General features: G+C 31.3%; 2 protein-coding genes across 2 annotated transcripts; one reads left to right on the top strand and one right to left on the bottom strand.

Annotated features, from left to right (window-relative positions):
* Positions 1-5352: 5352 nt before the first annotated feature.
* LOC123891357 (heavy metal-associated isoprenylated plant protein 28-like) lies at positions 5353-6807 on the top strand. The gene is made up of 3 exons (XM_045941215.1): positions 5353-5473; positions 5572-5647; positions 6001-6807. Exons 1-3 carry the CDS (start codon positions 5450-5452, stop codon positions 6483-6485), a joined length of 585 nt encoding a protein of 194 aa, XP_045797171.1. The 5' UTR covers positions 5353-5449; the 3' UTR covers positions 6486-6807.
* A 105-nt stretch (positions 6808-6912) lies between these two features.
* LOC123891356 (probable inactive leucine-rich repeat receptor-like protein kinase At3g03770) lies at positions 6913-11590 on the bottom strand. Its single transcript, XM_045941214.1, has 7 exons — positions 9848-11590; positions 9434-9567; positions 8896-9139; positions 8072-8283; positions 7948-7973; positions 7750-7861; positions 6913-7506 (listed from the first exon to the last, which is right to left on the bottom strand). Exons 1-7 carry the CDS (start codon positions 11199-11201, stop codon positions 7294-7296), a joined length of 2295 nt encoding a protein of 764 aa, XP_045797170.1. The 5' UTR covers positions 11202-11590; the 3' UTR covers positions 6913-7293.
* Positions 11591-17839: the final 6249 nt, after the last annotated feature.

Below are 17839 nucleotides of genomic sequence, written 5' to 3'. Positions count from 1 at the left end.
TTTTTAAATTAGAAACTCTCGTATAATCTCTTAAACTACATTATGTTTAATTTTTATTTTTAATTTGAGTAATAAATAAACTATTTTATCTATTTTTTTTGTTTGAAAAAATATTGTTGAAATAAAATAGTTTTGGGCTTTTAATTTTTTTTAATAAAAAAAATACTAAAATATAATAAAAATTCATGTGAAAATAGGCGTAACGGGTATATCCGAACCCCGTCGGGGATAGCCAATTCCTGTTGGGTATGAGTTTAGGGTTATATTTTTTATCTCCGTTTGAAATTATGATGAATTTGGGGAAATCCGAACTTTATGGGTTTGAGACTTTGGATTTGAGGAGTGCAAAATCCGTCCCCGCCTCGCTCCTATGCCTCCTCTCATTTATGCAAAAAAAAAAAAAAAAATCTAAATAGTGCTTTCGATTGCACTTGTTAAACCCGGAGGCATTGTTTAGCGGAGGAAAAAAAATACAAGGAGATTGGTTTAATGATTTTGGTAGAAAAATATTAATGTTATGAGTCTCGTTAATGTGTCTTTAGAGGACATATTAAGGATCACATTTTATAAGATGAAGGTTTCATATTTAATACTACCTTAACATTTGTTATTAAAACAAATATTAACATTAAGACACGACATGTTTTTATATTATTTATGTAATTACATTTAACATTTTTGGCTTTTCAGTATTAGGGGTTGTTGACTTTATGACAAGAGTTTAAAATTATGCATAGCAATGTTATATCCTCTAAATCTATAAATATAATTTTTTGAAAGATTAATTTTACTATTATAAAAAAATTGAACAAATCAAAATGAGATATATTAACAAAAAAACCTTATCAACACAAGATGTTATGTGCCAAGAAAGACTACAAAGTGTTTACAAATAGTCACATAAAGAAATACAAACAATTATACAAGTCCAAACATAATGGAGGACTAGACCACCAATTATGATAGTTTGAGACTATAAAAAAAAAACTATGGTAGTTTGAGACTAAAGTAGCACTCATCGTCTTTAACCACCTATAGGAAAGAAGAAAAAAAATTAGCGGCGTAACTTGTTGTTCGTGTAGATTCGCTCAATGTATAATTATCTTTTATATAGTTATATGTAAAAAATTTAAATAAAATAAACACATTGTTAATTTTGTTTGTAGTGAATTATATTTACGAAAAATAGTTAATGAAATGAACCCCTTGTGTTGTTTGTGGACTTGTGGTTGGGGAAGAATATAGTATAAAAGATTAATGCTAGCAACACACTCTTTAACAAACACACTATAATACACTCTTTTTTATTGGTTTAAATTCACATGAGTCCCATAAAAAAAATGTGGAGTCATATAACTTTTATGGGACCCATATAAATTTTAACCAATAAAAGAAAGTATGTTAGAATATGTTTATTAAAGAGTGTGTTGTTAGCACTCCTCTGATATAATTTTGGGTTTTTTTTTCCCACCCCTAAGTATAATTCAAGCTACTGAGGAAACGACGTAGTTTGGTGCACGCCATTCCGAAAATAATAGTACATGATGACGATTGGTTACTGAACGGTGATAGTGACGCCACGGCGGAAAATGCAGACATTTACAAATCACTTCATTTTGGTCCTTTTTAAAATTTTGTATTTTTTCTACCAAAAAAAAAAAAAAAATTTGTATTTAAAGATAGTAATTTAATGTATTTTAAATAATGTGACATACAATTCAATTATATTAAATTATAAAAAAATTATGAAATTATAAGAAAATTCATTTAAAATTTCGATTTAAAATTTAGAAATTATTCATGTTTATAATTTAATTAGTTAAATTTAAATAATTAATTACAGAATAAATCTATATTAAATCATCATTGACCAAAAAAATAAATATATTGAATCATCATTTTTAAGTATAAAAATTTGATAGAGAGACCAAAACTAACTTAACTAAGTGATTTTAAAATAAATGGTTAGTTTTGTGAATGAACAAAAATAGGAAGATAAAAAATGTAATTAAATCTTTAGTTTTTGTTTATAATTAAATATTGCTATTAATTAATTTAATTTTTGTTTATAAGAATATCTCATTACCAAAAAAAAAATGACAAGGTTATTAGACACTTTCATTTCCTCTCAATTTAATTTTTAATTATTTTTTTAATCATTTTTTAAATTTATTTAATAATTGATGCATATGTCCTTAACAAACAGAGTCAATAGCTTTGTGTTGTGAGCTAGATTTTGAACTTATAACTTATAAGCTCATATTTTTTGTCTAGTAGTCATCGTCTAATACTACCTGAGGCGCGTGACTACACGTAACTAATCACAAACGTCTTATACGTTGCTTTCAGATTTGGTTGGCTCTTTTATTCACCGACACACATGGTGGAGGACAACAACAATAATGTGCTGTATAGTACTACACTACTAGTAGGACTTGTTAACTAAATTACTTTAAGAAATACTTCTTACAGTTTTTAATATAAAATGAATTTTTTAAAGATATAATTGTCAAATGAGCTTAGCGTATTTGGTATAGACATCAGATAGCTGGAGCTGAGGTTTAAATTACGAATACTCGATTTATTTATCTTTAAGGTGAAATTTTTAGTCATTAGACTACTAGACAAAAAATACATATTAATTATCGTACCTAGATCAAATATGACCTTTATTCGGTAGTGATCCGACACGAGGATCTTGTTTAGTTTCTTGACTGTTGTCCCGTTTCCGATGGTGGTCCACCAGACGTTCTTGGTTGTGTTTTGCGTTATTCTCTTGGATTGTAGACTTGTAGTTTGTTAGTCTCATCTCTCTTGATTTCTCTTCTTCACCGTCGCTCCGTCGTCGATAGTTTTGATTTTGTTGGATTGACATTTGGTTATCATGATTTGTTTCCTGGTTCTCTTTCAAATCTGTTGAGATTTGCAAGTTTTAGTATTTTCAAGTTTAGTTTGCATCCACAGAGCCAGAGGATTTGAGGATATTTTTTAAATTTGTTTTAATCCTTCGTGATTGAATTCGAAAAAGAACCCAGAGTATTGTTGTAATAATTCAGAGTTCATTTTATTTTGTATGAAAACCTAAAATATTTTATGGTTTAAATGCAATTTTTGTCTTCCTATTTTACTAAATTCATAGTTTTAGTCCTTCAGTAATTTTAATTCTTCTTTTTTTTTTTTTGAGCAAATGCGGTGCATAAAGGAAACCTCTGCAACACTCTAGATAGATTAAAATAAAAGAATATTGGGGATACATATTAACCTAAGTCAGCAAACCACATAATCAACCCAACTAGGTATACAAACCGTCCAAATACAACAAACGTGGTTTATTAAAAAACCAATCGAAATAAACCCACACATACCACAGTCATTACCCAACTCTGAGTTGTTACAACAACAATACTCTCTCTGTTACAATAAAACCAAATTTTGAAACGATTGGAAATGGACCGTAATTTTATCCTCTCGATTTTTCTCAAGTGAGCCATTTTAGACTTGAATTCGATCAAATTCATCCGATGTTTTACCCTAATATATTAAATCCAAATTTAAACATTATACCCCCTCCCATCCTTTGAAATAACTTCCTTTTTATATTAGTTAAATAACTGATGTATCTGATATATAATATAGATCAAATACATTAGTTATTCAATGAACCTAAGAAATTAACCATTACTTATAAAAATTACAAGAGATAATAATGTCTTAATTTTTGTTGTTTATATTTAAGACTAGTTAGATATAGAGTATCTCATGTACCCAAAAAAAATTATATGGAGTATCTCACAAGAAAAGTCAACAATGAATGGTTTGTTGACTTTTCTTATGATAATTAATTGGTTTTCTTGTGAGATACTCTCTCTCTCTCTCTCTCTCTCTATATATATATATATATATATATATATATATATATATATATATATATATATATATATATATATATATTTTTTTTTATTTTATGCCGATGCCAAGTCAAGTCAGCAATATCTTAATAATATCGCAATCTGTCTGGTTTGTAAAAAAAAAAAAGTCAATATTGATCATAATTAATTGTAATTGTAATGAAATCATACAACAATACTTCTTCTGTCTTAATTATAAGCAAATTTTAACTTTTCAGATTCATTGGATAACTAATGTACCTGACCTTAATTATAGACCAGATACATTAGTTATCCAATGAATCTAAAAAATTGAAATTTGGTTATAATTAAGGCCGGATGGAGTATCTTACAACAATTTTTTTATTTTATTTTATTTTTTGCATAAAATATCTTACAACAAATTAAAAAACACAAAACCATCAAATCTTTTGCAAAATGCGTATGAAATTAAAATGTCTGATTCTATTACAACACATACTTGCATTCTTTCCATCTCTGCAATTATAGAGATTTTAGGTTTTTCTATGCAATAATATAAAGGTTTAAGTAAAAAAAAAACACACACACACACACACGGTTTTGTATAGAGAGAACCCTTTCACTTTATTTGCTCCATGGACACCTCCCTTTCAGGTTTCAGGTTTGTTGTCATCTTCACCTTCTTTTCCTCTTATGCCATTTGTGACCAAGACTTATAAATTGTGTCATTTTTTAAAATTATTACAGATGTTCGTGTATTTGTGTTGTGTCCGGTGTTCGTGTTTATACATGTGTTTCATAGCTTTGAGCATGAATTTGTTGGTTTAATAGTTTCTCTTCCTTTTTAATTATCATTCTACATCCATTGTTTCTGGTTCTAATTCATTTTTGTTTTTAATTTCCTTTTCAAATTAGAGCACAAGATTGACATTGAGCATGATGTTTCTGCCTTTGAATTTTTTTTATAAATGTTGCTTAAAAATTGAAGTTCTTGTTATTTTATATATATTATATAGGTAATTTGTAATTTATTTTTTAGGTGCGACGGAAATCTTTGCATTTTTTTTTATCAAATCTATGCATTTTTTAAGAGAACAAAAATGAAAATTGCCGCTCCTCCTAAAATATTTTAGGTAAGACACGTCACCAATAATATCTCAAAAAAAAAAACAAATTGAGATATTGTCGATGAAGTTGCCTAAAATATTTTAGGAGCAGCGACAATTTCCATTTTTGTTCTCTTAAAAAATGCATAGATTTGATAAAAAATAAAATAATCAATGAGAAAATACACTCGATATAATATATTATTATTATCTCCTCACTATTGATGCAGCAATATCTCACAACAAAATATACGCCAAATTATCAAATTTTATGCAAACCGTGTATGATATTAAAATGTGTGATTATATATATTACAACTCATCATTTCATTCTTTCCATATCTGAATTTTGTTGATTTTTTTATGCAGCATAAAGGTTGAAATTTCGAGTCTTAATTTAACCAAATTGTACATATGATACTAATACTCACACTAATTACTTGGGACGAGGAGACAAATTTCTGAAGAACGCAAATGGAGTACTCTTCTGCTGAAATGGTGAAGTCAATATAAATATCTATATATTAATCATTTTTTTTTTATCATTAGTATTTTTCCAACAATTATATAATGTATGTTTTATCTTTTATTTTCAGAGTTGTGTTCTAAAAGTAAATACACACTGTGAAGCATGTAAAGTAAAGGTTATGCAGGTCTTGCAAAGAATTCGTGGTATTTATTTATTTATTTTTATAATAACTCCTTCAAAATATGATTTGTGTTCTTCTATTGAAATTGTAGCAAACTATCCAAAATATGTATATTATGTTATATACATTCTATATGTCAAATTTTAAATTGCGAATGAAGGTTGGTTTGGTTTCACAAGGGCGTAAGTTCAACTTCTGCCGGCGTGTAGAATCTTTGGTAGGTGATCAGTAAGTGCTCTTCAAGCCTTGAGGTCTATGTTGACCTAGTGAGCCCTTGCGAACCAACTCACCTAAACTTTTTAAAAAAAAATGTTGAATTTTAATTTGGGGTTATAGATATGATTTTGAATTTTTTTACCATACATTTAATTTCAGGGGTTTACAATATAAGTATTGATGGAGAAGAAGGGATAGTGAAAGTTACTGGGAGAGTAAACCCAAATACATTATTGAGTGTGCTTGAAAAATATGGAAAACATGCAGAACTTAAGCATGTAAAGTTTGAAGGTGAAGTTATTGAAAGAAATCCTAATTCTTATGGTGAATATGGATATAATCCCTATGATGGCATGGCATATTCTTCATATCCACCACCAATGCCATGTCATCCATATCAAGGCTATCATGATCCTTACTATCCACATTTTTCTCAACCACCTTATCCGCCACCACCGGTACCGTACCAATTTCCACCGCCTCCTCCGTCAGCAGGACCATTTTGGGCACCGTCACAACCTCAACCGCCACCACCACCTCCCGTGTATAGTTATGGACCTCCTCCTCCGGTCACGAATTTGCCACCTCAAAATGTGCCCGCAGAAGAGACATCATCAAGACCAAACAGATGTGCAATGATGTAGGAACTATTGCATATCTTGTATAATGCAGAGATCTTTGAGTATAAGGAAAGAAATTAACCTAAAAAAGGACCTCAGGTTACATTTGGAGTTTGATGGCTCAGATCAGATGATCATAAATCATAATCTTGCCACTTAAGGAAGTGGATTCAGTCCATTCTTTATTCTAATGATTCATTCATTATTACTTTGGTTAACTTTGGAGCATATCTACAATTAAGATGGCATTTATTTGCCTCTTGATCTTATTAACTCATGATTTGCCATTTTATTTGGAAGAGGTCAATAATCAATGCATATTTGGGTTGACTTTGAATTGGCACTTCAAGTGTAAATTTTCTATCATTTATTTCTGGAATAAGAAATTTGTTTTTTTCTTTCTAGAAAGATTTATTTGTAGGAAGTCATGCACATATTCAACATTTCCTGATATTTTTAATGCTTTCTCTTTGTAATTATTTTAAAGGCATAAACCTGTCAACAAAATTAATGGCTACATATTTTCAAGATATATCCTCTAGCACGAGAGGACCGGGAAGGACGCACCTCTATTGTGCCAGTTATCGTGCCAATGGTAAACATTTGTGGAGCGGATAACTGCTAAAAGTATCTAAGATGAGTGCTCTCCTATTCTGACTTCCCCAAAGCCTCAGGTATGGTTTCACAGCCGAGACAGCGATGAGTTCTCTGCCCCTACGGGGATGGATCAATCCTCTAGATTTTTTGTATAAAACTCTAGAAATAAACAGAAAAAAGAGAGAAAATTTACAACAACTATACATTTATAATTGCAATGAAGGGAGTTAGCTAGCTAGGATATAGAATCTGCATCTGCCGTGGCTTGAACTTGAGCTGCATATTGTAAATTCCAGAGGACATCTTCAAAAGAAGGACGAGACGATGATTGTGGAGATATGCATTTGGTTGTGATAGATATTACAATTGATAAAGACTCTTGACAGCAACTTGTCAACACTATTGGATCTACTATTCTTTTTCTACCATCATGACTATCAAATGATGCCTGCGCACGGTTCATAAAACCGAGTCATGGATTTTATCGATAAAGAACAGAGAATAAAACAAAATGTTTAAGCAGTTAAAGATTTTTAATGTAACATACATGTGAGAAAAATTGTATGTGTATAGTATATATTATTTTTTTGGTATTAACCCTTTGATTTCCAGGGAAAGGAGGCCCCGGTAACCTAGGTTTGGCCGCGAGGTATAGTATATATTATTACTCATTGATCAAAAGGAATTTTACCTTTTCATTAAGAAAGAATGCTTCTCCTTTCTCACTTGCTATGGGACCAGCAAGTGATTCAAACAATATGAAACCAAAATTGTAAACATCATCCTTTAATTCTTCCCTTTGGCTGCAAGAGAAAGAAAAGTACAAAGAAAGTTAAGAATCTAGTTTCATGTTATTGCACCAAAGTAAAAAAACTAGCTACCGACGTACCAAGATTTTGGAATCACTCCCTTTACCTGTAAAACACATAGAAAGTAACGAGTCACTTTATGTTAGAATCAAGCATAAGAAACCAAGGTTAAACTGATGAAAATAATAGAAAGCAAAACAATACCTCAATGTTTTCGATCTCTTCGGAGATCAAGGACATACCATAGTCGCTTAGTTTGGGAAAGCGGTGTTCATGAAGTAAAACATTGTTCGTCTTTAATTGGTTTCTAAAACAACCTGGTATAATTCCAGTATGCAAAAAATGCACAGCCTTTGCAACTCCAATTAAAATTGCCAATCTATCAGACCATTTTAGTGCCTTATCTGACGAAAATTCTGCATGTTTTAACCGATTCAGGATTAGTTTTTTGAGCATTTAATACAGAACGGTATGACACAAACTGATAAAAAAATTAGTTAGTTATTGGTTGTTGCATGTTAGTTAGTCTGTTTGTTAGTTAGTTAGTTATAGGAGCAGATACATTTGTAACCGATTCATTGAAGTTCATTTCGTGATACGGTATCTGAGCTACGGTTGTGAGCTTCGTTTTTGCTATGCCATCCTCTACAATGGTGACAAGTCAACCTAATGCTTCCAATGGAGGCAGTGTTCCGATTCCGGCATTAACTGATCCTACGCAAAATCCATATTACCTTCATCCAATAGGAAACATTGTGGCGCCATTAGTGACAACAGTACTTAATAGCAAGAACTATCATTGCTGGGCCGGATCTATGAAGAATACGATCGTCATTGAGATTTAAGCACAAGCTTCATTTTCTTGACAGAAGCAGACCAATGCTGAATGAATACAATCCTACTTATGAGGCACGGGTGCGATGTAATAATTTCGTGCATTCATATTCTAAAAACCATGGAAAACACAACCAACTATGATGAAATTTATGCATTCAACCATATACATAAGATTATGCTGTGACACTAACCTGACAAATGTGTACGATAATCGCCATTTTGCACATACTCGTACACAAGATGAAGCTTGTTGGTACTAGCACCATCTTTTCCACTACCATCAATACAATGACCTAAGAGACTAACCAAATTTGGATGGTGAAGCTTTGACAGTAAATCCAACCTAGCTTTGAGATTTTGTATTGAGAATTTCTTTCTCAGAGCCAATGATCTTATAATCACATAAGATCCATTCTCTAGTTTACCTTTGTACAGCTGAAAAAAATGTGACAACTTCGCTATTGGTTTCCAAAAATCGCGATTCATTTTGGTCTCTTATTTCTCAAAATGTGACAACTTTTGTCTATGTAGCTAACTTTTTGGTCGTTCGTCACAGAATGACAGAGTTAGCTAAGGAGACTGAAATTGACAATTTTTAGAAATGCGACCAAAATAAGACAAAAAACATATTTAAGCTAAATTAATATGACAAAAATGCTTTTGTGTATAACTTGTAAAGAAAAAATATCCATTATCTATCAAAAAATATTTTGAGTAATTGAAGGATACCTTTCCTATGGATCCTTCACCAATATAAGTTGACAAATCAAAGTTTCTTGTGATTTCCTTCAATTCTTCAATGGAAAAGTGTCTACTACTTGGAGTAGCTTGTGTCCCTAGCTTCATTGTTTGAGAAATATATCCTGAAATAAATACAAAATAACACATTACTATTTTTCAGTAATGTAAAAGCTAATTGTTGAGTCAAGACAGCATAACATAGGCACTGTTTGGATGAACAACTTAATTAAGTGCTTATAGCATTAGCGCTTATCATACGAGTGCTTATGTATAAGCTATCTCTATAATAAAAAATCAAACTGTTTCAAATATGCTAAAGCTAAAAAAACAGCTTATAGACTTGTCATGAGCTGTTTCTATAAGCTCTTTCAAAGATTCTCACAAGTGGATTATTGTACTTACTTGCACTAGCAAGAAGTTCAGAGGAAACTCCTGTTGTTGAATTATCTTGAACAATCTTTGGCAACATTTCATGTCTATATATCTCTCTTGAATGAAACTTTCTGTAAAAGAAAACTCCAAAAGCTAAAAGCAAAAGCAAAACCACAACAATGATAGCAATTGCAACATCAAGTTCCCATCTCCAAAATTTCATCTTTCTTGAACTAGATTCTTTACAATAAGAACTATTCTTCTGATTCTGAGGTTGAGAGTTAACAGATAAGCAATTTCCACCAAATCTAACAACTCTTCTATCAGAAGTACTTTCCAAACAAGAAGGAACAAAACCACTTAACATGTTACTAGAAATATCCACAAATCCAAGTTTGGTTCCACATTTTAGTTTCTTTGGAATTGAACCACTTAGATCATTATTTGCTAAATTCAAGTAACTAATATTTGTCAAAGAAAACAACGACGACGGACACACCCCGCTAAGACGATTCCACGAAAGATCAAGATGTTGAAGCTGATTCAATTCACCAAACTCACTAGGAATCACACCGGTGAACGAGTTTTTACTTAGCAACACCGTGACTAATGATTTCGGCATCAAAGGTAACTCAGAATCAAAACTATTTTCTCTTAAATCCAACACACGTAACCTCGAAAGCTCAACAAAATTCGGCAATGCACCAGATAATTCATTATGTGAAAATGAAATATCAGTAAGAGATTTACTTTTGCATAATGAAAAAGGAAATGAACCCTTTAAGTGATTATTTTTCAAACTCAAGCTAGTTAAATTAAACAAAGGTTCAAAAACATTAGGCATTGTTGCATTAAAATAATTTCCATCAAATGTTAATATTTGAAGATTAACCAATGCACCTATCTTTGGTGGAATAGAACCAAATAAGAAATTTGAACTTAAATCCAAAACTTGAAGCAAAGATAATCTATGAATCTTATCAGGAAGTGGGCCCCATATACCTAAAGAAACCAAACTAAGTACCTTTAAATTTGTTAACCTTGCTAATGTTGTGACAAAAGAATCAATAGAGAAAGTTTTGGATAGTGTTTGATTTGGAACTGCAAAACCATTGAATTTGGAAATCTTTGCATGTTTATGACTGTCTCCTATGATTTTGAGCTCAGTTACTGAATTACCCTCACATTTAATGCTGAAATGTTCAGATTGAGGAATGGTACAAAGGTTTAAATTGTAATTTTCAAAAATTTGCAGAGAGGTAGGGTATTCAAGATACTTTCTTAACTGTAACAGAACTTGTGTTTGAGCAAATTGTAACTCATGAGTACTATGGATGAAGAAAAACAAAGAAAGAACAATAAGATTGAGATAAAAATATGTCATTGAAGTAATCTTTAACAAAAGACTTGACAAAAAAACAATATCATTAAAATTTCAAGGATGCATAATGAGGTTGTTTGTTATAGTACTAAGCAAAGAGGATAAGATTAAGAGAGAGAGAGAGAGAGAGAGAGAGAGAGAGAGAGAGAGAGATTGTAAGGAAAATGGAAAACAAAGAATGAACTATCCCCACCACAACTAACTAAGGAAGCTGACACAAGAAACAATGAAGGAGAGAATTTATGGTGATACAGTGAAAATTATTGGTTGAAAAGTGAAGAATGAGGAAACTTGAAGGGTGAGAATGGTGGTAGTTGGAAAAACAGTTTAGTATTGGAAATTAAATGTTTAACAGTGTTGAAGATAGTAACTGCAAAGCAATGTTTATGGCTACTTTTCAGTCAACAGAAAATTGTAAATACTAATACTACTACTACTCCTACCTTGGTAGCTAAATATAAGGCATTATTGTTTCGTATACAAAGTTTACCTGCTATTAGTAATGATTAATTTCTGTTGAAAAATTTATAAGGTATATAATATGAGTTCGTCTCTTTCAACTGAATATTTTCACGCATAGGAGGCAGAAATCGAACTTCTAACCACCTATTTAAGAAGCTCAAAATCTTTATTACTTAGAACAATTCATTATCGGTAATATATAGTATAACATGTTTTTTTTTTCTTGATTACATTGAATCCAATGAAATTTGAACTCAAAGATCTCGGACATACTACTAAAATCCTTTATCGGTATACTATATCAAACCTAGTGACTTACTTATGTTGTTTTTCTTTTTAACATTTAAATGAAAACATCTAATGATATAAATTAGTCAATTAAATATCAATGATACTTGACAATTCTAAAAAAAGAAAAAACCGTAACATATCAAAAATAATACTCTCTCCGGTCCTTTTTATAAGAAACACTTTGGAATTTTTATTTAGTCCTTTTTATAAGAAACACTTTGACACAATTTCATTTGTACCCTTATTAAATATAATCAAATAATTCATTATAATGCTAGTGCATTAATTAGAGAAGTCTATTTCCCATGCTAGTCAAAGGTTAGTTTTGGAATATAACATAAAATGTTAGAATCATTAATGAGAAAATTTACCTTCCTTGGTCTGTGTGATTTTGTCAAAGTGTTTCTTATAATAAGGACCGGAGGGAGTAGTACATTAGGGTACCAAAAATAAAATACTTCATTTATCTCATGATAAGTGAATCATTTATAATCAACAATAAATTGATCCAAATGGTACGGATTTTGGTGCTGTTAAACATGTGGTTAAAGATTCGATTTCTGACTCATGTATACCATATAAGCGAGGTTACACACCATTTATTATTTTAAGAGTAAAATTCTAATAGCTAGTGCTATTAAACAAATAATCATTTTGTGATTTATGGAATAAATTCATTCATAGTAGTATGCTGTATTTTGAGATGAAGAGTGAAGAGAGTAATATAAAAGGGGCATTTAATGCATCATGTGAATTGGCCTTATCCTTGCTCCTAATTGTTACTATTAATAATGAGAGAATGACAACACCGCCATTGCTGTGAATTGTGATAGAAGAGTACAAGAGACTTTAAGAAGACCCTATGGTTGGTCGTGTGGGAAACAACAAACAACACCCTATAGACAAAAGATATGTCATTCAATAATGGAGGTCAAGCCTTAGCCTAATCACCAGGGCATGCATCCAAATCCAAATAATTTAAAGGTCAATATTAAAAGTTATGCCTCTAAGATAAAGGGACACAATTTTTTCTAAAAAAGTTACTATCCTTTGTAGAAAAATTCTTGTTGGCTGATGGAAGGATACAACTCAATGACCTTTCGTAAAAAAAAAACTCAATGACCTAGTAATACTATATCTGAAATGTTATAGACATACAATGTTCATATAAATAGATATTTGATATGTTGGTTTGGTGGTAGGAACTGATAGCAGGCGGCTAAACAGATCGTGGAGATTCATATTTAGGTCATCTTGCAACCGAGACTTATTAACACATCCTTCGCGCCAAATATTATTGGGCTTGGGGCGCGAATATAAATAATGGATGACTCGATCACAAACCTGATAGCAGGCGGCCCAACGAATCGTGGAGGTGACTTTGATACCATCTTAGAATTGAGTATTAGACCTAAATAAAAATGTCCAATGAATATTTTTAAAATATTCAACAAGCTCAAAATTTGAGGGGCCCTTATTTTTTAGGCATTTGCGGAGGGTAATGATGCACTTGCAGAGGGTCGACCCTGCTATAATCAATTACCAAGTCTCTTACTTCTTGATCCGAGTAGGATCTGAGGTAGCAGTCGGAGTACAAGCGAATGGTGAAGAAATGTTTTTTTGTATAAATAAAAAATGAATTATAAGGAGTATAAGGGGTACTCAACCCTTACAATTCAGGAACAATCACCTTAGACACGTTGTAAACAGGCTAAAAGATTGTTACACCAACACCAAATTAGCATTGTTCTTTATACGGACAATAAACCAATACCACGAAAAGTACATAATTTGCTCCGTTAAAGAGTAAATATCAATGCAAGCTCCTCTAAATAGTATATTATTACGCGTTCGCCAAATACTTCAAGTGGTCGCCAACCAAATAATATGACAAGCCTATTGCTAATTCTTCCTGTTGCTAGTTTCCCAAATAAAGTGAAATGCTGTGTAACACCTTCATACGGAATGCTGTTTATGCCCAACCATTTGAATATGTTTTGCCATACTTGTGAGATGATACTGCAATTGAAAAAAGCATGATGCACATCTTCTACCTTCTTGAAACAAAAACACAACACCTTTCATAGTTACTACTTACTAGTAATAATAGAAACTATAATGCTCAAGTCAGTATAATGTTCAAGTCAGTATGTAATTGAATAGAGAGGGAGTATAGTTTATCATAAAAAATTTCGTTGACACTCCAATCGGACTCGCCATCTCTTCCTAAATTTGGCAATGAAGAGACGGTGAGTCCGATTTGGAAGAAAATTTGGCACATAGCGGTACATGTAAAAGTCTGGTATTTCATTTTGGCTGCTATGTCATGGACTTATGGTAGTCTCTTAACTAACCAAATGAAGCACGTTATGAAGTTGGACGATCCCTATTGTAAGTGTCCATTCTTCATGTGTTAATGGATTGTACACTATAGAAATCGATTAATTGAGATAAATCTTAATTAATGCAGCTTGGAGTATGATAAAAATGTTAAATGGAATTCTTTTTGGGGTTTGGCTTGTCACTACTCACTATATTTGGATGTGGAGAATAAAGAAAATCATGATGAGAATATCTCTCTAGATCACCATGGTGATATTTTAATGTTAATAAACTATTTTGAATTAAGATCATTCATAATTCTTTGCTATCTATCCTCGAGCGGCGGTCAAACGGAGGCGTGAATGCAAAATGCCAGCGGAATGATTGGCTGAACAGAGGCTAGGGATGCTTCCTTCCCACTGTGTCCTTCCTTGTGTGTCGGAGATATAAAGCAACTGCACCGGAAAATAATAGAAACTGGGTCGATATGCAATATCTAACCCTAAACATACCTCTCATATTCGACGTCTACTAACTTGATTCAAAATAGTGTGTGCAAGTATCACCCCTCCTTCACAATAGAGTTATCACTAGTCTTATCATCCAAATCTCAAATCCTAGGATGATCAATGTTGGAGTTTCGACTCCACATTTAGTTAATATATAGTTTTGTTTTGTCCTCGCACCGTTCCTATTTTTTTCCAAAAAATACCTAGAAAATGCTTACATACAATTGTAGTCCTTCTATTTTTGCCAAACTTTAATTTTGAACTCCCCATTTTTTTTGTGGTACAATATGAACTCTCGACTTTTAATTTTACAATTTTAATCTCCAATTTTAATTTTTTTTTTTATCAATTCACCTAATTTATTACCACATTATAAAATTAGATGGTCACAATCATTAATTAATCAAAATTTATAACTAAACTAATGCAATTAAAAACAAAAACAAAAAATCAAAAATACCATCCGACCAAATTATAAAGACCATAAGTGCAATTAAGCCAATAAAAAAATAGATAACTACCTACCATTTGTTCGCTTAAATAGATGGTACCATTTTGAAATATAATACACATGATATATGGCGTGCCATCAAAGACAAAGTTTGAATTTGCTTAGTGACCACCCCATTCCATTCCCATGCTTTATTGTTTGTATGCATCTATATCTATATAATATGGGGAATGTTAACTTGTGCCCTTAAGGGCACATGTTAAGGAGATGAATGTGGAAAAAATTTATTGAACTTGTGGTATATTCAATTCTCTAAACATTAAATTTTTTCTATTATTAAATGATATATTTCTATTTTTAGGTAGCTTAACATGTGCCCTTAGGGCACAAGTTAACATAACCCATATAATATAATATAAGAAAGTTGCTGGTTCTGGTAAACTCTATATTGTCTTTACTTTCGTTGATGCCATGTGTCCAAAGTAAGAGTAATTTGGTAACTAAACTTAAAGTACACAAGTAACCAAGTCATCTAAGCCATATCCAATATTGTGAGTGCAAATATTACTTTATTGAAAGACATAGTTGCATTTTAACCAAGCCACAAACCACTTAGTTACTTTTGAAAGCAAATGCATGTAACAATGTTCTTTATTTTGCAAGTTGTCATGAATTATTTTTTGGAGGCAAAATATGATATTCAAATTTCAAATTAAACATATTTTTATATTTATCCAGTATATGTGAGACAAGTTTTAACTAATAAAAATTTCAAAAAATTATTTTACACAGGTAAATTCTAATTGATATATAAATTTTAACTATCATATACGGGATAAATTATCACTGAAAAAAAGTTCAAAATAATTATCATATGTGAGACAAGTTCTTATTAATAAAAATTTCAAAAAAATTATTTTACACGAGATAAATTTTAACTGATATATAAATATGTTCTATGTAATTGTTTCTTTCAATTTAAATATTTATGATTGCAACCAATTTTAATTACCAAACTACAACTTAAAAAAATATCGTCGTAACATTACGACCCGTGCGATAGCAAGGATTTTACTAGTTCTTTCTTAATGGAAGTTAGGAACAACTTCAGCTCTGCACGTGGCTCTCTCTATCTCTGGACGTATGACAGTACTACTAACCCTTTGAAAAAGAACCAACATTTGTCCTTCAGCTTCAAGTGTCCTCAAGGTTGTAGTTACAAAAATTGAACCTAAAAAAGGCAATATCATCTTCCTATGTACATATTAATCTTTCCTATACTTTTTTATAAAATATATTTTATTTTTATAAATTCATTAAATAATTAATGTGTCTTATTTATAATATAGAAAAATAAAATATCTCTTATAAAAAAAACGTATAATCTAATCATCCTGCCCTGTGAAATCTAATCGTCCGGGTCATGTTCATGTGTACGGTCAACATTATTGATTATCAAATCTCAATCAAAGGGTTTAAAATTTAAAAATTGAAATTTCACATTTTATAAAATTAAAATATACCTTTATTAGATCGAATGAGCAAAAATCCATGACTATGTGACTGCATGCAGCCAGTGGCTGCACATGATCTGGGTCCTATTTTTTATCTGAGTCCAAAAGAAAAAAAGTTTCTAAAAATGTCTGTAGCACAATTCATCTTGTCCCGCCTTGAGTGTTTGGAAGGCTTCCCTTCTTTCTCGAGATGTTGATTTACTCTTTTCTTATTTATTCTTTGTTCATCAGTCTCCAAAGTACCATTGACAAATGGATCAGAAATTTCATCTAGACATGTGGTATTAATAGCATGAAAATTGTCAATGTGACTTGAGACAAGGTTTAATTGGAGGTTTGGGCATTATTAGGTCTCTCATAAACATCAATGAGACATCTATGATTAAGCTTGAATGAGAGCTTCTTAGTTCTCAGAACCAATTGGCCTTCTCAGATCCAGAGTCATTAAGAAAACAAGTTTCATTCATTATCTTCATTCTTCTATTTAGGAGGGAATTAAAAACAAAATTTTAGACAAACTAATTCTTAGATCCTATGCCCTATGTTAAGCCTTGTAAGCCTTCAGCAGGGGCCAAAAAACACAAATATTCAACTTTTCAACACCTAGCAATTTAACATGCACACCTCACATTTTGGACAGTGACAAAAAACCAATTTTCAAATTTAGAATGAGATTTTAAAGATGAGTGGGAGTGTGCCTCTCTATTGTCATTTTATGCACCGCATAATCTTGTTTTGGGAATTGTGATGTCTTGTTCTCGTGCCCAACATCCTTAGTTAATATATTCTCATCATTTGTTTGTATTTACTCATTTAGTGGATACCCTCCACTTGATGTCACATGATTCTTATGGTAATTGTAGGAATGCCATTGCATTCACATGTTCCTTTTTGAATTTCGGATGCAGTCGCCATCATAATAAGATGATTTTGGAATTAGTCCAAATTAAGTCATACTAATTGGAACTATGTATGTATGTATGTGAGGTTAGGTTTATATATTGACACATTTAGCTGACCAATTGAGTCAGATATTTTGTCTCTATTACTTATGGTATAGTGAATAAGATGCAAATTACCAAAGATTTTGAC

The sequence above is a fragment of the Trifolium pratense genome, linkage group LG6 (assembly GCF_020283565.1).
Source record: "Trifolium pratense cultivar HEN17-A07 linkage group LG6, ARS_RC_1.1, whole genome shotgun sequence".
In the NCBI taxonomy this organism is placed as follows: Eukaryota; Viridiplantae; Streptophyta; class Magnoliopsida; order Fabales; family Fabaceae; genus Trifolium; species Trifolium pratense.
This window is presented reverse-complemented; position numbering and strand designations above follow the sequence as displayed.

Bases quoted from the DNA above. Each gene is read 5' to 3' on its own strand.
- LOC123891357 (XM_045941215.1), top strand. From the start codon at position 5,450: ATGGAGTACTCTTCTGCTGAAATG. The intron at 5,474-5,571 runs GTGAAGTCAATA...TTTTATTTTCAG, and splicing joins AGTACTCTTCTGCTGAAATG to AGTTGTGTTCTAAAAGTAAA. The intron at 5,648-6,000 runs GTATTTATTTAT...ATTTAATTTCAG, and splicing joins GGTCTTGCAAAGAATTCGTG to GGGTTTACAATATAAGTATT.
- LOC123891356 (XM_045941214.1), bottom strand. From the start codon at position 11,201: ATGACATATTTTTATCTCAATCTTATTGTTCTTTCTTTGTTTTTCTTC. The intron at 8,284-8,895 runs GTTAGTGTCACA...TAAAACATGCAG, and splicing joins TTATCGTACACATTTGTCAG to AATTTTCGTCAGATAAGGCA. The intron at 7,507-7,749 runs GTAAAATTCCTT...AACCGTGCGCAG, and splicing joins CATTCTTTCTTAATGAAAAG to GCATCATTTGATAGTCATGA.